Raw genomic sequence first — 12,552 nt, 5'->3', positions numbered from 1 at the left:
CTGACTGGGAAAGATCTGCTTGCTTGAGGATGGCTTTGGAGAACACCCTTTCTACCACTGTCTTGTTGCAGAAGTACCAAAAGTTTGTCATCTCTTTGCCATTCACAAATACAGCCCCAATATTGCTTTTGGGAGAAAGTAATGCAAGCATTCAAATAGTGCTTGAATGTGTTCTATTTTAATGATTCTTTTTTTATATGCATGTACTAAGAGTCTCCTTGGAATTTGGGAATGCATACTTTCCAGTAAGCAGACATGGCTCTTATTTATGGCTACATGGGAAGGAAGAATATTGTTGGTTTTCATACCAAGGTTTTATTTTGAATATCTCATTATCAGACTTCTTCCTCTGCTCCTAAAATATTTGAATATAATGTTCACATTAACATTGTGTGCATTTTGATATGTAAATAGTATGTAAATAAAATACAGTTTATTGTTTAACAAATTTTATTTTATGACATTATTTAATTTCTTAATTAATTTCTTGTGTAAATAGTATGTAAATAAAATAGTTTATTGTTTAACAAATTTTATTTAATGACATTATTTTAATTGCAAGTTAATTGCAAGTAGATGCAAGTTTTGGACCGGTATAAAGTCTTAGATATATAAAATAAAATTAAACTTGAAACCCCTCTACTAACTGCTGGTCCGGGAAACTGCACACAAAGAATGTAGCGGTCCTTGACACTCTGCACAAATGATTTAGCGGTCCTTGAGTCCAAAAAGGTTGAGAAACACTGCTCTAGTGAACCAATTCCAGTGTATCCATGTCCTTCTTAAAATGTTGCGCCCAGAATTGGATACAGTATGCCAGGTAAAGTCTGACCAACACAGAATAGAGTGGAATTATTGCTTTTCATGATCAGGATGATCTATGCTGTTGTTAAAGCATACTAAGATTGTATTAGCTTTTTTAGCAGCTGCATTACTTTGCTGGTTTATGTTCAACTTGTGCTCCACTAAGGCACCTAGATCTCTTTCACATGTATTGCTGCCAATCCAGGTCTCCCCCATCCTATACATTTGGTTTTTCCTACAAAAATGCGGGACTTTGTCTATCTAGTTCAGACATAGAGCAAAATATAGAACACATAAAGCAAGAGAATGTGCACTTTAACTCCTACCTCAAAGCTCTCACGTGCTAATTGTGTGCCTTCATCCACTGAAATGCTAGACTCTGAGCATGAATCATCATCTGATTTTGCTGAAAGGCTTTTCACTGTCTCCTGCAAGTGCAGGACAAGCAGCTGCGATTTCATGAGTTTATCTTCCAGCTGTTGCATCTCCTTTTCAAAAGAAAAGAAAAAAGGGTGTGTGTGTGTGTTAGAAACTTGATCTAAAATTAAAGATCCAAATTCTCTGATAGCAAACTGCAGGGACAAAAGTAAAGACAAGCCACCTGTGTTCGATTCTTCTAAGATAATGCTTCTTTCTTTATTTTGCAAAACTCTCCTAAAAATGTCCCCATTGCTGAGATGAGCCTGTAGAACTACAGAGAAAAGCCTGGTTGAGATGCCCAACAACAAACCTGGTTCGTTGTTAGGTGCATGAGCCAGCATGAGCCATAGACTCCCCACACATGAAGGGAGGGGATTGGTAGATTCACTGTGCAGTTTGTTACAGACTGCAATTTCCCATTACATTCAAATCTGGGAAATTGTGGTTTGTAGAGAACAAGCCAGGATATCAAATCCGGACCCAGTCCTGGTTTGAATAAGTCTCAGTTCCCTAAATTTAGATGCAACAAGAAAACCAGATTTGGTTTGGGTCTACCCAAGCCTCTCTGGCACAACCCTGTGTGGCACAACCCTGGCTCTCACAATGTGCAGAGCACCCTGTTTGCTGACTCCCTGTGTGCTGATCTCCACCCCCCTGCTTCCACCCCACCTCCATTCTTCTTATCTCCCCATTCTGAACCCGTCCTCCCACCCACGACCCACCCCAATTCCCCACCACCACCCTCTGACAACCTCTCCTATCCACCTCAATGCAATCCTTCTCCCACCAAAGCCAATTCCTCCTTCAGCCCACACCCTCCACAGCAGGGGTCTCAGTTTCAATCCTAAAACCGATTGTTCCAGTAAAAAGAGAACCGTTTCTGCAACAAGGTTTGCTCATGGTCTGACTGGTGGAGTCTCCCCACCCCACCTCACCCCTCCTTCAGGACCCCTGTTTGTTTGCTTTGTTCTGCAGATTAGCACTATAGGCATTTGCATTCCTTATTGGCCTGTCAAACTGTAATGGCCACCCAGTATTATCTGCATCTGTTAGCCATTCACCTTCATGTGGCTCTTCTTGATTGCTGCCAGTTCAGAGTTCAGTTGTTCTACTTCTTTTTGAAGCTGTTCCTGATTTGGACTTCTACAAACACACACATTTTAAAAACTTTTTTAAAAAAAAATTAATTGCGGGGGGTGGGGGTGGTGAATAAAAAGAAACCTATATGAAATGAACCAACAGACTACTATACGGCCTACCAAAAAGAGAGTTTCCCCAAGCACTTTGGTCCAGAATTGGTAACAGAGATGCCCCTTGAAACCCAGTCATATTCTCCCTTGTAGCTGGCCTCCTCACAGAAGCCAGTTGTTTTAATTGGTTTTTCAGTGTTGGGATATAAATAGAGAAAAATTAAAACTGCATTCAAAAGACTTAAATGTTTTAAATTTATATTATGTTTTAATTATACTGCAAACCACTTTGGGATTATTTTAATGAAAAGTGGTATAGAAATTAAACAATTCATAAATAAATAAAATAAACAAGTGAAAGTTTATCTGACCGTGGGAAGATGAAAGTGATGGCAAATTCAGCATCAAACTGTACGATAAGTCTTAGTCAGGATTAAATATCAGTGCAAGGAGAAGCCTTTGTTTTGTATCATGGAAGCTCAAGCAAACAATGGCCTAACAATAGCAATAAAAAGCAATTGCTGGAAGTTGCCATGATTTGAAAATTTGATTTTGTTCTCCAGAATTAATTACACTTCAATACAACTCATCTTCTTCTAAATTAAGTCTAATTATTATGTTAACCTTGTGTCATGATTACCATTTGGGTCAGGGGCAGTTCTCTGAGGCAGTCACCTCAGGCGTGGGCACCAGGAGGGATGCAGAATGCAGCAAGTGCCAGCCTCCCACCAACATGGGTACCACTCACTGCTGCTACTGCTCCTCTTCACTGGGGAGAGGTTCGGATCACGAAGCATCCCAGACTGCATACCTGTTCCTTCCAGGGGAGCGTGACCCCATCCAGAACTGGCAGATCAAAATCATCTCCCGAGTTCCAACCCCACACAATAAGTACCTCTGTCTTATCTGGATTCAACCTCAACTTGTTATCCCTCATCCAGCCCATTACTGCCTCCAGGCAGGCATTTAGGGAGGTTATGTCTTCTCCATGATGTTGACATGGAGAAATAGATTTGGGTGTCATCAGCATACTGATAACACCCTGCACCAAATCTCCTGATGATCTCTCCCAGAGGTTTCATGTAGATGTTAAACAACATCGGAGACAATATGGAGCCCTGAGGGACACCATAGGAAAGTTCAGATTTGGAAGAACAACAGTCACCAAGAGACACCATATGGAATCTGCCCGTGAGATAGGAGCGGAACCATTGCAAAGCAGTGGCTCCCACCCCTAGTCTCCTCAGATGTTCCAGAAGGATACTATAGTCAATAGTATTGAAAGCCACCAAGAGATCCAAGAGGACTAACAGAGTAACACTCCCTCTGTCAATTCCCGATTGAAGATCATCCATCAGGCCGACCAAGGCAGTTTCCACCCCCACAGCTCACCCCAAAATTAGATAGTAAATTTTGATTGCTATCTAAATATATTAGTATTTAGAGATGAAGGGAAATACTCTAAATCTTCCCCCTAAAAAGGGAAAAAGAAGAATTTTCACAGTGGTTGAAAGAGCACCAGGAGAAACTCAACTCTATCCAGAGCGAGAAAACGCTGAACTGGAGACACTAAGGGACGCTCCTCCCTGTCATGTGCAGTCCTGCTTCACATGTTGAAACCCTGTCCCATGGCAAGTGGAGGAGCTTTAACCCCTTCATGGATGCACTCTTCCACTGCCTGAGAAGCCTTTATGTTGCTGCACATACATCCCCTTTGGCATTCTACTGAGAAGGCATCCTAAGGTTAAAGTGAGAGAGACTCAAATCCTAGAGAGGGAAAAATGGGGAAAGGACTTGTGATTGCTGCTTCCGGCTCCCACCCTCTCCCCTCTTGACCCTCTTGGTCACCCGCAGAGGCTTTGCTTCAGAGGAGAGTCCCAGTTCTGGTTGTGTGGCAAATGGGACAAAGGCAAGAAGGGAGTGGGTGAGCTGGAGGACCCCCAAGCAGGGAAGAGTGAAGCTGAGCCAGTGAGCTCTGGGGTGGAAAGTGAAGGGAAGCAGAGGCAGAAGAAAGCCTCCCTCTCCACATCTCAGCCCATGGGGAGCAGGAAGTACTGGATCTACCTGGGGTCCCTTCCAATGCGTCTTTTCCAGCCGCCGTTGCTGCCAATGGCAAACTTTAGGGGACATCCTTGCTCGGTCGCCTCCCCACCCACAGCTCCTGCTGCAGCTTTTTTAAAAAAGTAAAAGGGAAGGATGCTCCTCTTGCCCCCCTCCCCACAGCTACTGCCACTCCTCAAATTTTGCAACCATAGGCGGATGCCTCCTCTGCTTATGCCTTAATCCGCTTATGTCTGCACTAAGGTTAAAATAAGAGGCTCTCTCAGGCTCAAACAACACATGACAGCAGGAGACCTGTTTATTCATGCCTGGAATTGCCCCAATCACATATAAAAGAGGAGGTCCCATCTTTAGAGCAGATAATGCTGTAGACTCCCCTCCCACCAAAACAATATGATGCAAAATGCTGCCAATAGGCACCGCATCGAATTAGATCTGATTGTTGCTCCGATTTGATGTACAGCCCTATTAAACTATCACATTAGCCACCCCTTGTTGTGCAGTTTGTTTAGGAAACCCTCCATACAGTCAGTTGTGTCTGGATCTACACCATGAGGCCAGTCTCACAATCAGTGAGACTTGCCACGAAGGGGTTTGTGGGGAGAGCGGGCTTGACCCACTCTCCCTGCAGATGAGCAGGAAAGCAGCCCTGGGTGGCCACATCGGTCGCCCACACGACTGCCGGCTCTGTCATGGAACCAGCAGGGGCTGTGGGGATCGGGGGTCACATGGCCCCTGGAAGTTCCAGGATGCCCCACGCGAGTGCACGAGGAATCCTGGAGAGACCCCCAGGGCGGGGAGGCTGGTTTCGCAGAGCCACAGAGCCACAGCTCAGCAACACATGGTCGAAAAGACAGGGTTAGCAGAGCGCTCACTCCGCTAACCTCATCTAAGGGGAGGGGGAATTAGGAGGGTTTGCTGCCGGGAGCCGTGCAGCTCCCATAGCAGCAGACGATCAGGCAAAAGCAGGCTGGACTCCCTTAGCCCACTTTTGCCCGATCGTGAGACTCCCCTCTCTGTGTGGCTATAAATGATGGGCACTAAACAACAGGTGGTTCACACACTACAAGTCTGAGTAACTTGCATGTGGCCGATAAGGGTGGGGTATGAGAGAATCGGTGCTTTCTCTGATCTGGTACTGATGAGTATGTCAAGCGAGTAAAAAGTGAAATTTGAACACATTCCCTCTTCTGAGAATGCTGGCAGCCTCACTCCGATTTTGCTCTACGCTGGTTGTGGCTTGTCTCCTCTTGACATCACCGCTCCAGGACTGATATCATGCCTTGTGGGAAAGCAGCATGCATTTTAGATGGGAACATTGCTCGAAGGCAGAATGAGCTCTTGCTTGGCTGTCGGTTCTAAACTGCAGGGCTTAACCGCAAGCATTAATTTCCATTTGGAAAACCAAGCAGAAAGGAAGGGAACCTGCAGGATGAATGGGATTGGGAAGACAAACCAGAAAGCTCTAATAGCGAGGGCCATTTCCAGAAACAGTTTATAGGGTAAGAGATATGGAGTTAGACATTTGTTGTGTTGGAATTGGAGGTCTTCCTTCTCAGTTGCACTTCTGTTGTGGGGATATCACATTTCCCCAGGAATAAAATATATTTAGATGTGATTTTTCCAGCCAGTGCATTTGTTGCTCTTGCAATAGTCATGTGGAATGTGGCTCTGCAAATAACCTGGAAAGACACCCATCGAATGGTGCCTGTGATCTCTTTAGTGATGAGCAAAACAACTCTCCCCACATGTACATGTGAGTGTCTACATTTTAGGGGTTTGCTTTTTTAAAAAGATCCTTGGGGTCTGTTTGCTCTGCTACAGCCCATAGTAGAAAATTTAAAAAAGCAAAACAAACCAAGCTCCTTTAACAACAATCATAACTGTGTGCTTGAATAACTCAGAATTTCAGAGAAATTATTATTCCTCATTATTCCTATAGACTTCAGTAGAACTACTTCCCATTTAGCTGTTCAAAGCGGACTTCAACCATAGTTACATAGCACAATGTATGTCCTGGAATCTGAGCATAAAGGGGAAGCTATTCTTATAACAGGCATGCCAGCTGCCCTCTGCCTCATGCAGTTTATTTATGTTCTGGATCACAAAGTCTGAATGGCTGCTTTTGTTTCCATAGTATCCATACAGAGGGAGAGCTGCATTGTTTGCCCAGTGATTCATGGGATGAGCTGTGAAGTGGAACACTCCCTTCCGTGCCCTCAAAAAGCACTCCCAGAAACAAGGAAGGAACTTCTCCAGGACTCAGGTGCTCTGTTGGAGGGAATATTTTTGAAGCAATGACACGGACATGAGCAGGTCAGACATCTAGTAAGACTTCTTAAATTTTAGCAGTCGCCTCTTTGTAGCCAGCTACATGGTAAGCATAGATTTCATCTGATGTGACATCTCCAAAAAGTCATCATCCTGGCTCACTTAGTGCTAATGTCTACACATTAGGTAAAACTGAGGTGTAGAATTTTAAGTTCGGAAGATGAAAAAGAGCCCCACTATGGGAAAATCTATGCAACCAGCATATCAGGAACAGAAACAGAAACCTGAATCTTCCACCAGTTTTCCATCCAGTTTTCTACATGCAGGCTTATTTAAACATAGCAGAATCCCACCCCTGCAGTGTGAAATGGCACAGCCATAGAACTCTGCCAAATCAGGCAGAATGAGTTAGTAGAGGCAAGGGCGTCTCTTCATTATTACATTTGTATTGTGGGTGCTTTAAGTGCTCTTAAAAGAAAATGGGAGCAGCTTTGGGAGTCCCCCCATTTATACACTAACTTTTGTGCTGACACAGACCAAATTAAGAATTCTTAAAAATAAGTACAAGTAGAGTACTTTGTATTTTTAAAAAAATGGATGATAGTGCAGTTTGGGGCAACCCAGTACTATCACTGTGAGGCTATTCTCACGACCAGCAAAAACAACAACTGCTGGTCGCGTAAACCACCGGGCTTGCAGGCAAGCCTGGTGGTTTACAAGCGGCTAACCCGCTTGAGCAGCCCTCCCCTGAGCCCAGGTTAGCGGAGTGAGCACTCCGTTAACTGGGGTTAACGGATTGTGTGCTGCTGTGGCGCGGCTCCGCGCCATGGCAACTCACAAGCAGACCCCCGCCCAGGAGGCTAAAAAGCAGCCTACCAGCTTGGAGGTCTCTCCAGCATGCCCTGCGTGCTCGTGCAGGGCATGCTGGAGCTTCTGGGGCATGTGCAGCCCCCGATCCCCCCCAGCCCCCCCCCCCGGCTCCATTACAGAGCCAGGCTGCCTCCCAGCTCATCTGCAGGGAGAGCGGGCTAAGCCTGCTCTTCTCGCTAACCCTCTTGAGGTGGGTCTCACTGATCGTGAGACCCACCTCTGTATCTGAACTCACACAGGTTTAGGGATATGCACAAAACAGATTTTGTGTTCTGTTTGAAGCTAGAAACGAAATGCAAACAGCCAAAACATTTTGTTGGAAACAGCAGTCAAGTTTTGACAGAACTGTTTCGACAGAACAAATTCGAAATGTTTTGAGTGTTTCAGCCTTAGGGAACAATGGGGAGACTCGAAACACCCCATTGTTCCTCAAGGGTAGCTCCTAGGGATACCAAAGTAGGTTGTGTGCTTGGGCATGAATGCGTGCTACCTACCACCCAACCCAACCCATAAAAGGAATGGGCAAGCAGGCAAATTCAAACACAATTTTAACCTGAAAAACAAAAACAAAAACCACACCTCCTTGCCAGGCGATAGATGGCAAGCGCTGGAGCAAGAGAAGGTGGAGTTCCACCAGGCCAGACCATTCTGAGCGATCAGATGTTCAGATAGGCCAAACTCAAGCTAACTCTCCTTGAGCATCCGCCTACCCTTTTTGCTCTGGTGGAAGTAAGCTGTGATCCTGTGGCACAAATCCACAAGAGCAGCATTGGCAGCAGCAGACTGGCGCTCAGTGCTTTCAGTGGGGATGTCTTGCCTGGCCACAGCCAGGGGCGGATCCAGGGTGCATGTGGAAGGGTGCAGTTGTACCCCCTGTGAATTTGGATTGAGTTGACCCCCAGGCAGGCATGCCATTGCAGCCTCAACCTGGCCACTAGAGCCGAGAAAGAGAGAGGTGCTACAAAGTCACACTGACTCCACACTCTCACTCTCAATGCAACATACCCAGGGCTGGGAGGGAGGGGGCGTGGGCCCAGGGCTAGGCTGCAATGACTCACTGATCTCTCTGACTTAGAGCTGGGAAGGAGGGAGGGAGGAAGCGTGGAGGCTGGGTTGCTTGTGAGGAGCATTCCAGCTCTCCTCCACCGATGTATTGTATAGAGCCAGCGTGGTGTAGTGGTTAGAGTGCTGGACTAGGACTGGGGAGACCCGAGTTCAAATCCCCATTCAGCCATGATACCTGCTGGGTGACTCTGGGCCAGTCACTTCTCTCTCAGCCTAACCTACTTCACAGGGTCGTTGTGAGGAGAAACTTAAGTATGTAGTACACTGCTCTGGGCTCCTTGGAGGAAGAGCGGGATATAAATGTAAAATAATTTTTAAAAAATAAAAATTGTGATCTGCTGAGCATTCCAGCTCTCCTTCGGCAACATATCAGGCAGCCACTCTGCTGCACGCATCCTGTGTACAGACACAAAGACACGTGAGGCTTCATACCTTCCCCGCAGCTGCCTACAGGAAAAGGGCAGCAGTAGCAGCAGCAGCAGCAGCAGAAAAGGTGTGCAGTTAGTACCTCCTCAGAGTCAAGGAGAAGAAGGAGGACATACACATCTTTCATCACCATTCAGGGTGGTGACTGGAGCGAGGAACGTAAGGTAGTCGAAGGAATTTCATTATAAGATGTAGGGGCTTTTATTTTGTTTGGAATTATATGGTCTTCAAACCCACACACTAAAAGCTTGTTTAAACAATTTGACATTCTTTCAGCAACAACAATAATCATAATTATTTTTGTTGTTGGGTTTTCAAAGACAATAATGTAGTCAGAGCAAAAGGAAGAAAAATCACAGGTACCTGCCATGACCAAACAAAATATTTTCAACTTCAAACCCCCAAATCATTATTCCTCCATCTCAATAATCTATTTCACAAACATTCATGTACACACACACACACACACACACACACACACTTACTTAAGGGGACCCCTGCCCATCCCCATCTGCATTATCTTTTGCATATCTGTACAATTTGTTACAAAGATAAAGGACTGTTCCTCAAGATTCCCCTAATTTATCTAGTAGTAGTGCTCTTTAAAAAAAAAAATCACCTGTTTAAAGGAAAATCCTAATCTGTAGTTTAGTTCCTTTCCTTGAAGCTTAGGAGTTACCAACTGTAAAAGCCTAATAGTACAATCTTGCATGCATTACTTGAGAGTAAACCCCACTGAGCCCAAGTATACATGCAAAGGATAAGAGCTGCTCATTTTCTTTAAAATTGCAGAAGACCAGTCTGATCAAACTTGGACTAATGGGTCTTCTATGTTTCATCCTGGTTTTTCCCACAGAAGTTGACTGGATCAAGTTCTTCAACTTGAGAGTGTCTGAAAGGCTCTTATTAGAAAAGTAATTTAAGTTGCATTTAAAATCATTGTAATTATGTTTCTACAATTTAAAATACCTTCTTAATGAGGATGCTCTTTTTCTGTAGTCTTCTTTGTTATGAAAAAAATGCATTTAGTTTTTTTTAAATTTTGTGTGTGTGTATGAAAATTGTATATTAAAATTTATTTCCATATATACTATACTTAATTTTCATATATTGTTATATGTGAAAAAAATTACATATTTTATTTTAAAAAAAACTCCAGATGAACCCCCTGTAATTTCCTGCTGGATCCATCCCTGGCCACAGCCCCATAAAGGCCAAGTGTATCCTGCATGGCCAGGTCCAGATTGTGTGCCACACAATGAATGGGCACAAAATGAAGCCACTTAGCTGCCTTCACTATCTTCAGATCATTGTCAGTCACCATGAAGCCTTGGTGAAGGTTTTGCTGCCCAAACAGCCAATTAGCCTGGGTGATGAGATGACGCTTTGGGTGATCAGACCACGTGCCCACAGACTGCACCCACCACGCAGGCAATTTCCCCTGCTTGGGAGCAGGAGCCTTTCCGCTAATGGAGGGCACATTAGGCCTTTGCTGCCAGCAAGACATTTAGGGTCCTCCTTCCTCCTGCTGACTTGTGCCCTGCAGTGGGTGCAGACAGCATGGGATGAGTCACCAGGGCAGAGCTCCCACACCATGCTGCTGTCGGAGCTGGCCCAGCCCCATTTTGGTGGTGATGGTACTGGAGCGGCTGGTTCCTTCTAGGGGCCACCACCACCACCCTCAGTCCAGGGCTGAGAAGGTCCAGGCAGCAGAATTAGTCCCTCCTGCACCTCCTCAGTCTCAGACTGGGGAGTTGCACTGCCAAGGGCAGGGGCGGAGCCACCACTGGGCGAACGGGCTCAAAGAACCCAGGCTTCTGCCAATCAGGGGCTATGCCTCATGGCCCCGACACACCCCCAGCATTAGACGTGGGGGTACTGGTTTTGCTCCTGAGTGGGGGCTGCACAACCCCCGTTCAGGAGTTAAATGGCCGCTGAGTTTGTGGCCCCAACCTAGCTCCCAAACGGGGCTGCGCAGCCCTATATGGGACTTAGACAGCCAACACAGGGAAGAGCCGCTCCTGGCCACTGCCGGACTCTAACTCCCGAATGGAGCCACACAGCTCTGTTTGGGAGCCAGACCATGCCCCCCCCCGTGTCTGATGTCGGACGCGGGGGGCGGGATGAACAGGGCCACGGCCGGACACGGGCCGCTGGCAGTCTGGCTCCGTGCCTGGCCAAGGAGGATTAGGGAGGATGGTAAGACTGATCTGGCTGGGCTAGCAGTTAACACCATCTCCTCTGCTGCCACAGGAAGGGCTTCTTCCCTGACAGGGGAGGTCAGGACTCCCCCACCCCCAATTCTAGCTCATCCACAGCTCAACCGCAATTCTAGCCTCAGCAGCAAACGGTGGCTGTGCTGCAGGACCAGAAAGGTGAAGCACAGCAGTGAAGATGACTCAGGGAGTAGGTCCCTCTTGCCATCACTCACCATGACCAGCATCACCCTGCCCTCTGCCTGCCATTCTGCTCCTCTCTCTGCGTTGCACCCTCCTGGACATCTTGGGGGCTTTAAAATTCAAGCCCAAACTCTGATGAGGGGGAAAGAAGCACTTTTAAGGCAGGTATTTTTTAAAAGGGTGCGGAGTTGGGGGTGATCTACTTATGCTGTGTGTGCCAAACACAGTGCTATCTATAGTGTTTACCTGATGGCATCTTCTGCAGGAGTCTGCTCTCTGAAGCACTCGGGCCAAGCAGACACTGGAACTCAACAGCTAGGGGATAGGGGAGGTGCCAGGTGGGCACCCACCCACCCAAAAAATCAAAAGAGAAAAAGCTGGGGGAGGGGGACCAAAAAACACCATGGAAACAAAGATAGCCTGTCAGGCTGGGCACCAGACAGAAGTCACAGAATAGGGATGTGCATTTCATTTTGGATACAAAATGTTTTGTGCACAAAACAGGCCATTTCAGCTGTTTTGTAGACAAAACAAAACACCCAAAGCTCAAAACAGAACATTTTGTAGCCAAAACAAAACATCCCTGTTTCGGATACAAAACATTTTGTTGTTTCGGCTGTTTTGGAACTCCATTTTGAAATAGCTCGTTATTCCTTTTAAGGAAATTTAAGGGTAAAATTTACCCTCATTGGCCAGTGGGGCAGTGTGCACACTACATGGGACAATGTGCATTTCACTGTTGTTGTTTCACACTGTTGTGTGTAGATCAATTGCATTTCTGCGGGGGTGGGGTGGATGTGCATGACCTTTGGAAATCCTCCTGGTTCTTTGCAAACCTCTGCTGTTGTTGATGTGTGATGTTGATGTTATTTGGGGTGGATTCAGGGCAGAAAGGGGGATTTGGGGGCAGAAGAGTGGGCCAGGTGGTAGCGCCCCAATCGGTGCCTGCTGCCACCCAGATTCCAAAAGAATTGGAAAAAGGGCTGATTTTTAAAAGAATTTCTGAAGTTTACATGTCTTTGGGGCAGATTTGGGGCAGAAAGGGG

At 46.1% G+C, this 12,552-nt stretch overlaps 1 protein-coding gene across 1 annotated transcript in view; it reads right to left on the bottom strand.

The window, feature by feature from the left end:
• The window catches only part of LMNTD2 (lamin tail domain containing 2), a 99,667-nt gene that overhangs the window by 55,782 nt on the left and 31,333 nt on the right, over positions 1–12,552 (bottom strand). The window contains exons 6-7 of the mRNA XM_053249387.1: positions 2,286–2,367; positions 1,131–1,292 (exon numbers count right to left, since the gene is read on the bottom strand). Of these exons, the coding sequence (XP_053105362.1) occupies positions 1,131–1,292; positions 2,286–2,367 (244 nt within the window). The remainder of the gene's footprint in view (positions 1–1,130; positions 1,293–2,285; positions 2,368–12,552) is intronic.

Source organism: Hemicordylus capensis, chromosome 1, assembly GCF_027244095.1.
Source record: "Hemicordylus capensis ecotype Gifberg chromosome 1, rHemCap1.1.pri, whole genome shotgun sequence".
NCBI lineage: Eukaryota > Metazoa > Chordata > Lepidosauria > Squamata > Cordylidae > Hemicordylus > Hemicordylus capensis.
The sequence above is the reverse complement of the archived record's forward strand: the minus strand, read 5'-3'. Positions and strand labels throughout refer to the sequence as shown.